At 42.3% G+C, this 16,972-nt stretch overlaps 1 protein-coding gene across 1 annotated transcript in view; it reads left to right on the forward strand.

Annotated features, from left to right (window-relative positions):
• sdc3 (syndecan 3) overlaps positions 1-10,688 on the forward strand; it is a 41,450-nt gene extending 30,762 nt beyond the window's left edge. Inside the window, exons 3-5 of the mRNA XM_069680997.1 lie at positions 1,167-2,026; positions 4,571-4,760; positions 6,898-10,688. Coding sequence (XP_069537098.1) covers positions 1,167-2,026; positions 4,571-4,760; positions 6,898-7,064 — 1,217 coding nt within the window. The 3' untranslated portion in view covers positions 7,065-10,688. The remainder of the gene's footprint in view (positions 1-1,166; positions 2,027-4,570; positions 4,761-6,897) is intronic.
• The last annotated feature ends 6,284 nt before the right edge of the window (positions 10,689-16,972 follow it).

The following is a 16,972-nucleotide window of genomic DNA, read 5'->3' on the forward strand; positions in this document are numbered from 1 at the left end:
TCCAAAGGGAGAGCTCATTTTCATCACACGGATGTGCATTTTGCTTCTGAATGTGGCATTTTTTGAGGCGTCTGATAAGTTTAACTGAAGCTGCATTGTTCGAGCGCGCATTTCGATATCCTCTCCAGCTCCTCTGTCAGCCTTCATGTCTTTGTGCCTGTAAATTCAATTTGTTTCCCTTTCAACCCAGGCAGCGTCACCGCTGTAACAAAATGAGAGGTGCTATAATAATGCTATTATGAGATTTAAGTAGAAGATGAATCAGTAAGCACAGTCATCTCTGCTCCTTTCTTCTCCTCTCTTCTCAGGCAGCAGTGAGCCAGGTAATTTGGTGAAAAAAAGCTGTTTACGTGCATCCAATTCGGCTTTTTTACGTCATACAAACAGCCTCCGAATCGCAGTGAATGTCTGGTCAGGACTCAGTAGTTGGATGCGCAGCCCGGACACCTCTCCTGCTCGCCGTGTTTTAATACAAATGAACTCTTGTTGTTCTCATTTACATGTTTTCCCATTTCTGTTGTCAGGAAGCTAAACGAGCAGAAAATAGGGATTTGATTGCGGCTCTGATTGCTGCTGCGAGTCGTCAATAAAATCACTACTTTAGAGGCTAAGGTCGTTTGACAAAACAAACAGCGAGCTGCGTGATTGGGTGTATTGACTTTTAAAACGATTGTCCTCTTAAAGGGCCAGTACTCTGATTCTACACATAGGTCAGTCGTGGGAAAAGAAGCCACTTCCTATTCCTACGCTATTTACTATAAGGACACTTTAAAATCAATGCAAATTGTTGTGTCCCCAAAGAACCCCATATAAAAGGAAGTGTGTGTTGTCCACGTACACTAAATGTCTGTTCACACTCCCACAATGCATTGCAGAAGTTTTGCAGCAACAGTTAGTCGTGATGCAAAAGGACAGTGAATTATAAGAGTCTGAAATTCCAATTTACTGCCCAACAGAGAGTCAATTATTGAGTGTGTATTGTAGAGGGAGCAGTGAATGAGTGTCTGAGGGATTGATTTCAAACACAGTCTTCTGATTTACAGTGTGAGTGTGAGTGTGTGGGCGAGTGGGTTGACTGATGAGCGCGATGTGTGACTGAGTAAGACATGTTGTATTTAGTTTGACTCCTCTAAGTATTTTTGTATTCACTATTCTCTCCTCTACAGTTCCTGATATCAGCATCAGGCCGACGTCAGCAGGCGTGTCCTTCACCACTGAAGAGCCCCTCCTCCTCTCCACCACACAGGCCAATGGCCCCGCCCCCTCCGCCTCACCCGCGGCCGAGCCGAGCCCCGACCCCGAAGAGCCCACCGCCACCCCTCTGCCCACCGAGGCCGACGGAGAGAGCGGCGTCTTCTGGGAAAGAGAGAGAGAGGTGGAGAAGGATAGAGAGAGGGAGGTAGAGAGGGAGCGAGAGAAAGAGGAAGAGAGGCAGAGGGAGCTGGAGAAGGAGAGAGAGAGGGAGAGACAGCTGGAGAGAGAGAGAGAGCGGGAAAGAGAGAGGGAGCGGGTCCGAGAGATTGAGCGAGAGCGGGAGAGGGAGAGAGAGAGGGAGCGAGAGAGGGAGCGTGAGAGAGAGCGAGAGAAAGAGAGAGAGAGGCAGAGAGAGAGGGAGCTGGAAAGAGAGAGAGAGCTGGAGCGAATCAGAGCGGCCACCAAGACCACCGCCGCCCCACGATCCCCTGCTGCCGTTCCCGTAGTGACCACCAACCCGGCCATCAGCTCTGCGGAGAGCGCAGCGCCCTCTGCTGGTTCGGATGACCTCAGCACCACAGAAGAAGACGAGGACGTTTACCTGTCACCTGAACCGACGTCGTTCTTCCCGGGCTTCAACATGGACACCACCACAGAGGAAGACACGCCCACCACAGCAGAGACCACACCTGAGCCCACGACAGCTGCACCCGCCACCACCGCCGTCATCAAGACCAGGGTCCCCTTCAGGCCCAGGGTTCCCATGACGACAGCCACTCAGGCGGCGCCAACAGAGAGAACGGCCCGCCCACAGGAGCCCACAACTCCACAGGTGAGATTTATGTATTAACTCAATAGAACTATTTCTCTCTGTTGTTTGCCAGGAAAAAACATGTATATAGCACATAACTGTAAGTAAAAAAGTACAAATTGTTGTTTTTGTGTATAAAATATAAAAAAAAACATACAGTAGGTTAAAAAGTGAGCATTTGAGGTGCTGGTTAGTGTTTTTTGAACAGATCCAGGCTAGCTGTTTCCCTTTGTTTCCAGTCTTTATGCTAGGCTACGCTAATAGCCTCCAGTCACTAGCTCCATACTTAACGCACAGACATGAGAGTGGTGTCATTCTTCTCGTCATACTCTCAGAGACAAAGTGACAGATAATATTTTAAACAATATACATGGAACAAAAGAAACAGAATTAGACAAACATCATAAGGTGGGAGTTTTGTGGTTTTTTATATTCTTAACAAATCCACAAACAGACCAAAAAAAGAAAAACAACTTAATACTTTTGCTACTAAATACTTTCTATCATAACAGCTGGGCACTTGAGTTTTTAGCAAACATTGCTGAAACAGAAAAAGAATAGTGTATTAGTTGGGGACTATTTTTCTCGGCAGATTAATACACATTCAGTACACTACTGAGTATAAACTACAGTGCCCAAGATCGTTCACATTTTGAGTAATAATAAAAAGGGGGGAGGACCTAGACGCAGACTAAGAAAAGGCAACAAAGACTTACTTGTAACTCAGTCCAGGTAAATCCAACAAAAAGCCAAAAAAACAGGTGAAAACACAAGGCAACAAACACAGGGAGCCACGGCAGGTAACAAAGGTAGAAAGGTTTAACAACAGAGGGGTGTACTACGAAGTGAGATTAGAGGTTTAGCTGGGTCTGTTGAGCCGTAACTCGGCGTTTTCAATGTCACGAAGCTGGCTCTCTTTTAACCTGGCTAAATCACCATGGTAACTTACTCTGCAAAGCTGACCTGGTCGGGACCAGGTTATGTTCAGAGTTTCGGCTTAAAATAGGCTGTATATTAACAATGTACTGACGACGTTCTCCGCGGGTAATATAGATCCTCAGCTGATGTTCTGTGTGTAAGGAAACTTCTGGAATGTAACGTTACGCATGTAAATAAAGAACATGCATTCAGTGAGTGATGAATATAATAATTATTATAATAACTTTTCCTATTTTCATCATCGCTTCTCATTTAAACGTCTGACTTAAGCTGACAGCCAATGAACAGAGAAAGTTCATAACCACAAGGGATACAGGCCAAGTACAAGTACAAGTACTTACATTTGGGTACCGATACCGAGTATATACTATACTACTATATACTACTATATACTATACTACCGATATGACTACTAAATAATATCATTACAGTTCTCATAATGACTTTAAAAACATGTTTAATTTTCATCAGATGTTCCTCACTTTCTGACTGTAACAAGGTAAATAGACATAATGATGCAACTGCAACTGTTGCTGACATTTTAACACTCAACTTTGCTTCTCCGCCCCCCTGCTTAACTAACAGGACGCTAATGTCAAGCCGTAAAGTGGTATTCAGGTTCGGTACTCGTCATTGTTTTACAAGTACAAGTACGAGTACTTCAGTTCCGATACGATACTGGTATCGGTATCGGTGCATCCCTAAAAACCACCGTTGTGATCTCTAACTGGTGCTTGAGGCTTTGTTGAGCAAGCTTACCCAAATAAAGCCTGGGTGTGTTGAACTTGCTTCGTAGTGTACCCCTCTGGTTTCATGAGGGTTGACAAAGATTGACGTACAATGAATGGAAGGGAAGTAAGGCAGAGACTAAATACACATGAGGTCATCAGACACAGATGAGACTAACAAGATCTCAAAGACAGGAAAACACACAAAGGCAGGAAGTGAGACATAAGGGTAGTAAATTACAAAATAAAACAGGAAATGACATCAATCAACCAAATACTCCCTTTGGAATCATGCCTTGATCAGGGAGATAACAGAAAATGTTACCCAGTGTATTTAAGCGCCTCATTTGTGCATTTTTATGAGATGTTGGATGAAAAAGGAGCTCTGTGGCGTAGAAGAATAAGGTATATCTGCGTTTGGCAACAGGGATAATGAAGTTGTTTATGATAACAAAATTATAGAGCATCGTCTTATAGAGTCAGTTTTTTCGGTACCAATAAACTATTGAGGTTTGATACCCAACCTTCTGTCTGCCTCGTTACCACTGACAGCTTAATTATTTACAGAGCAGACTCATTTCGCTGATTGCCGTGCTTCTGTTTATTTGGAGCAGTCCTGCATTAAAGTATGATGCATTTAGATTTGCTTGGTTTTCCACATTGTAATTAAGCTGCCAGATTTTATGAAGTGTGTATGCATGTTGGACAATAATCGTCTTTCCACCAGTCGGAACGTACAGAGGCTCATTGTTCGGAGGATGAACGTGTGCCATGGAAAAGTTCTCAGTTTGTGTTGGTTTGGATCCGTTTCAGCGCAGCAGCCCCACGGAACAAATGTGATTACATCGAATGTAAATTTCCTCTCCTCATTAGTTTCACTTCTCTTTTTCTCTCTCAGGAGGGAATCAACGAGGTGGGTGCTGCAGGCCCGAGTGGAGATTTCGAGATCCGTGATGATCGGCGTAATGATCTGGGTCGAGGTATACTGCCGGTGGATCCTGATCTGATCGGGAACACGGTGGACGGAGGAAGCTCCGCCGCTCAGCTGCCACAGAAGAACATCCTGGAGAGAAAAGAGGTCTTGATAGGTAGGAAAATCCGTCAGTAAAGTTCATTTGTTTTGTTCATTATTTTCATGTTCCATCCAGTCTGTCTGTCAATCTGTCAAATCTTAGATCAACAGATTACTTCCCCCCTCCCGTTGCCTCCTGTATTCTTTCCCTGCTCTCTGGGAGCTGCTAAGATAAACTGGCCTTACGTCCAATCACGTCGTGCAGATTCATCACGATAAGTGAATGTGCTACTTAGCCCAGTTTGACCCGTTGAGAACAAGCAATCCTCTTCTTTGGGTTATCCGACCCCTCCTTGCTCCCCTCTTTTTCACATCATTTTCCCTCTGGGTAAATCCAATTTCTTTTCAAGCCCCCCTCCTCCTCCTCCCCCGTCCTCTCCTCATCCCAAAGAGCTGTTGAAGAAAGTGCAGGAGCAGCCAACTTGTCCGATCTGACTGGCTCTCTGTCTCTCCTTCAGCTGTTCTGATTGGTGGACTGCTGGCGGTGGTTTTCGCTGATTTCCTGGTCACCGGTAAAGAGCAGGAGGCAACAGATCTTAGACTAGACTGTGTACATGTCAGGCACATATATGCATATATAGTGCTGTACATGTGTAGTCACTTTTATCTGTGGGGGTCACATGTTTTCGACATGAGACACAGTGATTAGCAGGTGTTTACCATCTTTGACTTTTCACACTGATTCAGAAGACTCAAAGTGTGTCACTATATATAATATTTGATTGTCACTATTTTAAGTTTCCATAAGTAAAACTATACATGTTTTAATTTTGATCAGGCTTAGTCTCGACCTCACCAAATATTTTAGTAGAGAAAAGATCATTACAACTCTGCCTTTCATCTTCCAAATCTCCACAATGTTAAACAGAACTGTGGCTGGTGCATCAATATTTGATCCACTGCCATGCTAATGGCTGTGTAAGGATGAACATAAGCATGGCTGTGCTTTGAGCTAAATGCTAATATTAGCATGCGAAGCATGTCAGCATTCTCAATGGGACAATGCTAACATGCCTTTGTTTAGCAGGTGTCATTTTTAACACGTTTGAAAGTATAGTTTAGCATGCTAATATTTGCTAATAAGCTCTTTGCTCAAAGTACAGCTGAAGCTGATTGTTGTTAGTTTTTCAGGTATTAATTCATTAACCAGAATGTTAAGTGATTCAATTCTTATTTATTTATTAATTTCTTGTCACCCGATAGCTGTCGAGACATTTAAGTCTGGACAAATGCGTTTGACTGACTGATTGCCGTCCCTGGACCCAGTCTGCTTTTACAGCTAAAAATAGCTTTTTTTAGTCAGTGATGGTTTTTTTAGTCAGTGATGGTAATGAAGATCTGATATTATGGATTCAAGGAAAAGTAGTTCATCATGTCTTTTTTATGAGAAACTGCAAATGGTGCACTTGAAAGACTGAAATTAACATTTCTCATCCGCAAAATCACACAAGTGTCTTTCACAGTGAAATCAGGGTAAAAGTTCCGATTACTCCTCTTTTTGTTCATGTCACAAAAAGATCTCATTTCAGGTTTTTTAAAATAAGTTTTAATAAAAAAGAAATGGTGTGAAAAGTGAAGAGCGGTGAATACTTTTGAGTAGTGAGAAGTTGTTTTGAATACCCCAGCCTATGCTCTCTGATATTGGCAGTAATGAAGTAAACACCTCCCACACAGTGAATGGAAACAAAGTGTTCCTCGAGCATTTTGGAAAACAAACTGTTTGTTCTCTGTTTTGGCGTCGATACCAATTAGTTTAAGGAGGGAAAGTTTTTTCCCATTTGATAACCACACACTAATCCATCGCACACAGCTAGAGTTCATTAGCGATGTGTGCATGAGATGGTGGAAAATACAGCTGTAGCAGAGCGACTCAACCGGTCACATCGGGTGAAACGACGGCGTAGCACTGCAGGGCTGCAATTTAGCACGAAGCTGCTGGCAACACATAACGTATGTTAGCACATTCAGGCTCATCAGTCTTCACTTAGCAGCGAGCTGATAGTGATGCTGTGGTAGCTTTGCTCAGTGTTTGTTGTGATGTAGTCTGCAGCAGGATGTAACAGTGGCTTTAATGGCATTTCAGTGTTTGTTTATGTGTCTGTGTTTGTAGGGTCTGTTTTTAAGGTTCCCTGTCTCTTACTGTTTCTCCTCAGCGGTGATCGTCGGAGGAGTGGTCGGCGCCCTGTTCGCTGCCTTCCTGGTGATGTTGCTGGTGTACCGGATGAAGAAGAAGGACGAGGGCAGCTACACGCTGGAGGAACCCAAACAGGCCACCGTCACCTACCAGAAACCAGACAAGCAGGAGGAGTTTTACGCATAACACTCGTATTACAGAGAGACGCACCGCACACCGAGGGAGAGATACAGAGCGAGAGAGAGAAGAGAGAAAGATACTCTAAGCCCCCTTCCTCCTCCTCCTCCTCCTCCTTCCTCCTCTTCCTCTTCTTCGTCGCCTCCCCCCACCTCTGCTCGCCTCTCCTCATCCCTCTCTCCTCTCGTCTCCAAAACACTTGAGAGCGCCTTTCTCTCTGCGGACTCTGGACTTTCTTTTCAATGAAAACGAAAAAGAGGACAAAAAAAAAAGAAAAAAAAATCCAAATATATTCTGAAAAAATAACACATACACACAAGATGTTTTTAAAGTAAATGTTGTTATTAATATTCTACAGATTCTCTTGTTCTGTATGTAATGATATGATTATTTTGTAAGAAAAAAATGAACAAACAAAACAAAACACAAGCTCTTAACGTGTGTTTTCCAGCACAAAAAAAGTGTTCCTCCTCTGTTTTTATGGAGCAAATAAAAGGCAAAGAGAGGAGAGGAGAGGGGCAGAGCGAGCGGGGCGAGACACAAAGGAAAAAAGAGAGAGGGGTGGGCTTGACTCTGCCCCTCATCCCCCCAAAAAACACACAGAGCGTCTGGTTGGCCGCACAGAGCCAAAAGGGTCAAAAGGTGAGAGGAAAGGTCTCTTTTGTGCCTCCCATCGCTCTGGTGCTCAGACGCATACGCACATCCATACAGCCACATAAACACATGCTTACAGACACACGCACACACACACACACACACAGGCTGTCTGCTTGAAGGTGGCTCTGACCTCTCTCTCTGTGCTCGGCCAACCAGAAAACGCTGATCAACCTCGGCGTGTTTCACAACGTCGAGGAGCCGCTGTGGAAACACCGGCTGGTCGCAAAGAGGCTCGCACGCGCTCACACCGAGCCGGCGGCCCGTCTGCTCCTCTAAGCTGTACAAAGACTAGTTACGGATAGTAATAATAACCAATAATATATCAATGTTTTGGGCTGGATGGTGATTATAATAATAATAATACCATTATAATAATAATGATAATAATACTTAAACAGGAGGATATGTATTTAGCAGTTTAAAAAAAGTTTATATGTAAATATCAGCGTATCCTTTCTGGCATCACTAACCATCTGCATGATCATGAAGAGTTTTTATTCATCACATCCTTCATCACTTTAAATGAGCTGTGCTCTCGTCCGCCACATGCGCACACACACACATGCACGCACACACACATCAACAAACACACAGAGTGCAGACATATAACTTGCTGTGCATTTAAAAACACCACACAGACTGAAATATACTGTAAATCATATCATTCAAACACATATCAAACTCATCTTCATCATCGTCATTGTGATAGTCATCACTTGTGATACGAGTGAGATCAGTTGGTTTCAATATGTTATTGATTAGTTATGGATCAGTTGCAGGTTGGTTTAGAGTTTGGTCTGTTTGTGTAAAAGCACAACTTCGTGTCCTGTCATAACGTCATCGCCCCCCCCCCCCGTCACACCTTTGCATGCCTCACTTTCTTTTTTCGTCCACCATTGGCTCTCTGTTTGGGGATGGGAGGGGTCTCTGGGAAGCGAGAGGGGGTTTAATGAAAAACAAGAGAGTGTGAATCTGAGCAGAAAGTTGCTCCTACGTGCGCTAATTTGGTCAAAATCACAACTTTTTTCATTAAAGTTAAGAGAGAATTTGAATTAGCGTCACTGGGTTCAACTTAAACCTGCTGCACCTTTTTTGGGGAGGGGACAACAAAGGGGGGAGGGGTTAGGATTCGGTTTGGGAAGAGAAATTCAACATATTCATACTGCTGCCATTTCCTCTGACGTCTCGCTCAGAGTGGGCAGAACAAATGCTGTGTTGTGCTGCTCTATTCCTGGTTGTATGTTGGATAAATGTAGGGTATCTAAAAATTGTTATTTCACTGCTTCTCGATTAATGAGCGACTGAAAAGACATTCGATGGGGAGAATCAGGAGTGACTTTGAGCCATATTTCAGCGTAAAACAACATATTTGATAACCTATTAACTACCATTACACAACAGCTAATGCTAGCATTCAACCACTTACTTGCTAACATTACTTTAGCATTATGTTAGCTAGGAAGTAAATTCCTTGCTAACATTACATTAGCTAGGAAGGTACTTCCAAGCTAAAATAATGCTAAAGTAATGTTAGCTAGGAAGTGGTTGAATGCTAGCATTGTAAATTCCTAGCTTACATTACATTAGCTAGGGATTTACTTCCTAGCTAACATAATGCTAAAGTAATGTTAACTATGAAGTGGTTGAATGCTAGCATTGTAAATTCCTAGCTTTCAGTACATTAGCTAGCAATTTGCCCCTTTCCTTTTGGTACTATTGGTGTTACATAGTACATAAAAAGTAGCTTTCAGCCACTTTCTAGCTCATGCTAATATTATCTAGTAGAATATGGAGTTAGCTGTTGTTTGAACATGACTAATGGTTTGTCAAATATGTTATTGGTCAATTTTCCTCCAGATTTTCAGAGTTTATGTGTCTTTAGTTGCTGATCAATCAAGATGAAATAATTAGCAAGATATCCGAAATTTATGTGACATTATAACAGCTTCCAACCCTGAGTGTGACATCAGAGGAAAATGGCGGCTGTGTGAATATGGTCAGTGTGTGGAGGCAGGAGGGCTGTGCTTCTATCTAAGAGATTGTAACAATAACCACACCAGTGCGACTGGGCTAGTAGCTTCTATTATACTCAGTACTGTAGAACAAAAATGCATGGGAGTCAATACTATACTAGTCTGGGTGTGTGTGTGTGTGGATGATTGTGTGTTTTTGTGTGTGTTTGAAAGAAGAAGAGGGGTGAGTTAAAGTAGGAATGTACTGTGGTCGAGTGTGTGTTTACCTACTCCAGCAGTTCTCACGCTCTTCCACAGACAGGTAACACACCTCTTCCACTCCTGTGTGTGTACGTCACCTGCCCCCTCGCCAGTGTGAGACTACATGTGTGTCTGCACCTCATCTAAACCCGCCGCCTGTATGTGTGTGTGTATGTCTGTGTATGTGTGAGTGCTTCACCTTGGTATTTCACAGCAGACTCTTGTGTACACTGACTAGCCTGTCGACGTGTGTGTGTGTGTGCGTGCGTGTGTGTGTGTGTCTGCGTGTGTTTAGTCTGTTCACTGCTGAATGAGGGGCAGCTGTCCCTCTCAGTGGCTTTCACACACACTGACTGTCTTTTCACTGTCTGTCTGTCTCTCTGCCCCAGGACAGACGGACAGACAACACGCCACTTTCTCACAGGCAGGAATGATCTTAACACGTACTGTCTTTTCTAAAGTGACTGTCAAATATAAACGTGTGTTTGTACCCATCTAAGCCTGCGTAGCCAAATATGACGCGTGTGTGTGTGTGTGTGAGAGAGAGTGTGGATTTGTACGTGTGTGAGTGAAGGTATGCGTGTGTGTGAAGCCCGATGGAGGCGACACTACTCTATGTTTGCTGTTCCCATTCCTGTTTTTATACATTTGCATTTTTTTAAGGCTGAGTTTCTGTCATTGGCTGAGTGAGCGAGAGGAGGCGGATCCTCCACGCCACCGCCCTGTCACTAATCTGCCACTCTGTTCCAAATAAAAAACCTGATTGGGTAAATCTGTCCTCCCTTGTCTTCTTTCATTCAAGTGGAACCACAAAGACATCTGTGATTTTCTATTCTGCCATAATACATGAGGAACTTGATATTACTGGGTTTCACGGAGGTCAGGGAAATGCCCCAACAGCATAGATCAGTCACATGACAATCCCTATTTGCTCCTTCTCAACACTTGTTTGTATTACTTTTATCAGCAGTGGAAAAAACCTTGGAGGGCCTGAGCCAAAATAAGACCTCCAACCTATATCGCCTTCTGTTCAACATGTACCTCCATGTTCAAATGACATAAATAGTTTAATATATTTGGAAATATGCTTCGTCACTTCTTTGCCCAAAGTCTGATGAGAAGATCAATACCACATGTCTGCCCGTTAAATATCAAGCTACAGCTGGGTGTAAGCCTAGCTTAGCACAAAAGCTGTGTCACAATCCAGGGGCTGCCTCCTTCGAAGGACGTATTTTATATTAAGGCCGATTGCATCACATCAGCGCGTCGAAGGCTGTCCCAGGCTCCTTCAGATGCGGCCGACAAATGTGTCCTCCTTTTCCCGGGCCACGAAGGATCCATCGCGTGCATCCATCGTGGCCCAAGAAATCCCGATATAGTGTGCAGCAATTCAAACAAGATGGCGGACTCTCAAGTGGCCGAGGAATACACTTAAATGTAAAAGCTTTTGGTCTCAACTCAATCGAAAGCTAGTGATACAAATGTTAAAGAACCGAAAGAGGCCTTGAAACAAATTATTAGGTTAAGTTACCTGACATTAGTTATGATAGCTATTTAGCCAACAAGCTACCTGTTGCTAGGCGACAGGACCAGCGCTTGGTGACGCAAGGATAGGGGCGGCAACAGCTGGTGCAAAAACAGGAAATCCTCCGTAGACCAGACCGTCTCATTTCAGTTCGGCCTGAGCGGTCTACGAAGGATGATTTATTCGTAGCCTGTGTCCTTCGAAGGATGCAGCCCCTGAATTGAGACACAGCTGCTGACTGGAAACAGTTGCATAGCTTTGCCTGCATCCAGACTTCTGAATCTTCCTACCTAGTTGACTCTTTAGTCTAGCGTAGCGACTTGACCTTTTTTTCAGTTTAAAAACTAATATACCATCAACAACATGGGTGGGTTTAACTCTTTTGTCAAGCTGTTACCATAGAGGAGTAATGACAAACTAGAGATGGTAGATGGTATGTCATCTCAATGTCCCCCAGAATTGTAGATTTTTTAAAATTGCTCAGCTACACTCTCCGCCCTGGCCCACCCAGTATGTTGGCCCGCCTGTGCACCAGTGTTTGGTAAATTGACATTAGATTGAGGCGGATATGTTGGTCTCTAGTGGTTTTTTAGGGAGAATTGAATCCCCCTACCCCCGAGAAATATGTTAAAGTGGAGGCAATGTCAGACTGAGGATGGAAAGTAAGTGTAATCAGTTGACAATTCTGTCCAACATCAGGAAAACCTGGCTCTGTCGAACTTTATAAAATCACCCACCAGGCCTGCTAAATTTCAGGAATACAAACATTAAACATGACTGAATGTTAAAAATTTTTAAGTGTGGTTGTTACAAGTTACAGTATGACATGCTAAGCTAACTAGCGCCTGGCTTTTTCTTCTCATTTCACTCTCACCAGGATCACTAAATATGTGTCAAACTTCTCCATTAGGTACACACATTACAAAACAGTATGAGACCCACTTTAGTTGATGTAAAGTTGCACTAATTCCCTTTAAAAAGTGCCATTAATCAAATTACCAAAACTAATTAAGCCGCAGTGAAGCTGAGAATTTGTTTAGCCTCTAGGGGTCAAGGTAATCCAGCTTTGTTCATTAATATAATTATGACCTGTCCATGGTGTACCCCCCACTCTCGTCCAATGTCAGCTGGGACGGACTGCAGCCCCCCTGCGACCCTGCTTAAGGATAAGCAGGTGAAGATAACAGCTAATGACTGTAAAGTGGCAGGAATTTCATAATAAAAGAAAAGTGTTGCTCTTATGCTAAGATTGTGTTGTACCTCGTTCCTCTCGTTCAGGGAACAGAAGTTATAGTCATAACATTTTGTTATCAGTTAATGTTATGTACCTTAACTTGAACATTTCTGACCCTTAATCTACTCCAATATTTACGGTAGTTGTTCTTTAGCATTCACTTCATAAACAGATGTCTCTCCAGCCCCTAATTACAGCTGCAGTTTGTTTACATTTCTACATAGATAAAAGTGACCTGATTGAATTAAAGGTTCAGTTCAACCAAGTTACAAATCACAATTTATTTCTGTAACCTCATACGGCATGTTTGATTTTATTTATCTGACATTTCTGCCTTTACCTTAACTAAGTTAATGGAGCTCACGGGAGATGATAAAATCACATAAACAGCAGCATCTCTGTCTACACATAGTGTCCTGTTTACTGCTAATCCAGATAAAGAGGCTGTTGTCAGTGTGGTCTTTGGATTATCTAAAGTAACCAGGACATTGTTGCTGGAAAGACAGACTACTGCTGAATTATTTAAAGGTGATTTTGAATGCTGTTAGCATTACAAATGAAATTCCATTTGTCTCCACTTCCCCGGGCTAGAGGAAGAAATCTGAGAGACAGACAAAACTCGGGCAAAAAACAACAACAAAAACAAACATTTTTACATCCATTTTTCATGTTTTGTGTGAGCTGACCCTCGTGCTGTCAAACTTGAGGCTCAGGATTTATTGGTTGGTTCACTCAGCGCTTGAAACAGTGGATAAAACAGGAAGCTCAGCAATGCAGCGAGAATATATTTTAGTAACGTCCATTTAAAAGAACTCGCATGCAGACACAAAGTCTCGCTCTGGTGTTATCACACTCCAGCATTAGCTCGGCCTTCATACCACTTCTGACCCAGTGACATTACACAGCACCATGTATGCGTGGATGCTATCGGATCTGACAGAGCTACTGTACATGTATATGAACCATCACAGCTCCTTAACAGCCTATTTACACTCGCTGAACTCGGCAAACCCTCCAGGGAGAACCAGCCAGAGATGTTACTATTTTAAAGTCACCGCTTAGAAATGTTCGTATGAGGTGATTAGATAAACTGTCCGTGAGGAGGTGTGGAAATTATTCTTCAGTTTACATTCTTTGCATCCAAACAGATTAAACCGAGGTCACGTGATCAGGAGGAGACTCTCCCTGGATCCTGAGAAGACGAAACAAGCTGTCCTGGCCTTGCTGATATGTAATATGCCTCACACAGAAGATGAGTGTTTTTCTTCTCCTCTGTGTGGGAGGGGTCGAACAGAGGAGTAAAAAATGCTCAGCAGAGTTGGAGTAGACAGAACAAGGTGTAAGAGCCTAGGGTCCAGTCAGTACCCCATCTGGTGGGTAACAGAGGAACAACTGCAGCAAGAAAAACTGACTTACAGCCTGATATAAACCGGCTGTTTTCACAACACACAATAGTTTTGACTGCGATCTAACTGATAGTGAGCTGTTATGTGTGCGCTTTATTTAACTAAGACTTGGTGTTGGCCTGTTTAAGGCCTTTGTGCAATAAGAGGCTCAAAGGATCAGCAGTTTTTATCCTCAATTTACAGCAATGGTTCCAAATCTGGGAAGCCGGACCCCCAACAAGATTTCCCTGGATAAATCTAAAGGGGTCACAAGATTAGTAATGTTTTTGGAAAGCAGTATAAACACACTTCAGACACAAATACAGTCATACTTAATTCTTCTTCAGACTTTCCCTTATAATGTTAGCTCAATATATACACCCCCCCTCCCTGTAAGAAACCACAAATTGTTCTTTTAGGCCTCAATCAGTGATTAGTTGAATGGTCACAAATGGGTTCTACATTTGCAACTGGGAAAAGGAGTTATAAGTTGACATTGCTTTGTTTAATAAAGTCACCTGCTTAAAGTCCTGACATTTTACAGCCACAATCTTTTGCTGTTCTTAGATCCAGGACACATATATTTTACAGTTCACAGTTAACATTTAAGTCAGGGTGCAATGGAAACCCAAAAGAAATGATGTGTTAAATGACTCAGGTGCTGTGGTGCTTTAGTCTTTCATTAACAGTGTTATTTTATGAAGTGATTCACAAGCGTATGATTATATTTAATCAAAGGCTAAATGGATTTTTATTTTTCATAGCCGATCTTACAAACAATAACTGCAGTAATCCAAAATTCTATTTAATTCAGATACTGCGAATGAGTCCCTGCAGAATTATTATCATCATGGCACATTAAAGTGGTGCAGTGGGAATCATGAAGAGATAATCGAGATTCACCACAGATGCAATGTGAATATGAATATCAGTGGATCAGCGGATGAAATTTATGGATCATTTTCTCAAAAAAGGTGTCAAAATGTTTTTGTTGAGTAGAAGGTGTCAAAGTATGAAATGTAAAAGTACAGCAGATAAAGGCCCCTTGTGACAAATAGTCTTATATATCCTAAAACATTATGAGATTATTAAAACCACCAACTCAAGATGCATGTTCCTGTTGTAGCTACTCGTACTTCCAGTTAAAAAACTTAAATTATGAATAATGTCGACATGGAAAGAATATGTAGCCTATTTAGAGTACATTGTATCTGTCAGGCTAAACCTGGGACCTGTCCTGGTCGCTGATTGGCTGGTTCAGTTTTACCTTTCACGCGATAATTCTCTGCCACACTGCTGAGGGAGGTAATCAATCAATCAGCCTCATTAGCCTCCAGTTCAGGAGCAATTCGCCTCGTGACCCTGCGTGGCTTAATTGATTATTAGAACAAGTTTATTGGTTTTGACTGTCGCAATGGATGAAGACTGCGATTTAGCTGAAGATTTTGGTAAGGACATTTAATTGTTTTATTGGTTTATGGCCTGCTAGCGCCGTTTTCGCCTGTCGTCCAAAGGCAGGCTTTACTCTTGAGGTAAACTTTGAAGGACTTTAGAAAACTTTCCGTGACTCTTTAAAGCTCATAATCTTTCCTGTGAGGTGCAGCTCCCCGCGTGCTCCCCTCCTCAGAGACAGTTTAAGAATTTAAAACTCGGTTATTAACATTCACGACCCGCTGTTTGTAGGTGGGGACAGGTTAGCTAGTTTAGCTGCAGCTAGCCGTTCAGAGTTAATTAACGGTCAGGTGGGGTGGCACGAGGAGCTGCACAGCTGGGACACTAATTAAGTCATTGCAGGCAGACAGCTCCTCGTGAGGATGACGTTTATCAGGTTGCAGTCGACCTGCAGGTCAGCACGTGACTCATGAAATATGAAAGACATAACAGCTCTTAAATTCTAATTATAAGTTATTTCTTACAGTGTAGCCACTGTTTGAGGTGAATTAATCAATACTGATAGCCTCCGGGGAGCCTCCCTTGTGTTATTGACAAAGTTAAATTCACTGTTATAAAGTAAAATGTATCGAATTAAATAAAATCTTATAAAAAATGATTAAGGAGTATGAAATCTTCTGAAAACATGCTTATAACCAAGATTTCAATCACCTCATGAGTCTTTGCTGCATGAAGTCACACATTATGTGCTGACAGTTTTAATTTACATGTTCTATATTTGTGCTGTTACATTTAGATCAAACAGGCTTCAAGTAACTTCAAGCTGAAACAATAAGTTCCGTAATTGATTTGTTGGTTGACAAAAAAATAATGGGCTGTTTTTTATGTGAATGTTGCTGTAATCTTTTGTATTCTATTAAAGTAAAGTGAAGGTCTTTTGGTGTTCAGCTGTGGAGACAAAACAAGCGTTCTTTAAATGTCAGCTTTGGCTGTGGGCATTTAGAGATGAATACATTACAATACATTAATTGACACTTTAACCACCAGATTATTAAACAATAAAAAAACAACTTTATTTACAGCAGTAGTTCAAAGTGTCATACACACACTCGATGGAGGTTTTAACATATAACAAAAAAGTCAACTGCAGCTTATTATGAAGTGGTTTGTGCCCGGAGAGCTATCACATGAAAATGTTTGACACTGAGTCAGACGAGACCAAACTTAAAATTTCAATGGCTTGAGACAAACCAGAGACACTACCAACTTTATATCAAGTTGCCTGAAGGGGGAAAACTGAATGTCCTTCACATTAAGAAGGAAGGACATTACTAAATATTAGGGGGGGAAACGCCAGGTAACTCATGATATCATACGAAACGTGATATGCAATACACGATAGAACGATTCTGCGATCATTGATATATTCTGAAACAATCCTATAACAATACATCTCAATATCTGATTAACTGAAGAACACAAAATGCTCTTGAGTTTAAGTGCAGGATTAA

The sequence above is a fragment of the Semicossyphus pulcher genome, unplaced genomic scaffold, assembly GCF_022749685.1.
Source record: "Semicossyphus pulcher isolate SPU_LCO1_2020_fin unplaced genomic scaffold, fSemPul1.0.p SCAF_5, whole genome shotgun sequence".
In the NCBI taxonomy this organism is placed as follows: domain Eukaryota; kingdom Metazoa; phylum Chordata; class Actinopteri; order Labriformes; family Labridae; genus Semicossyphus; species Semicossyphus pulcher.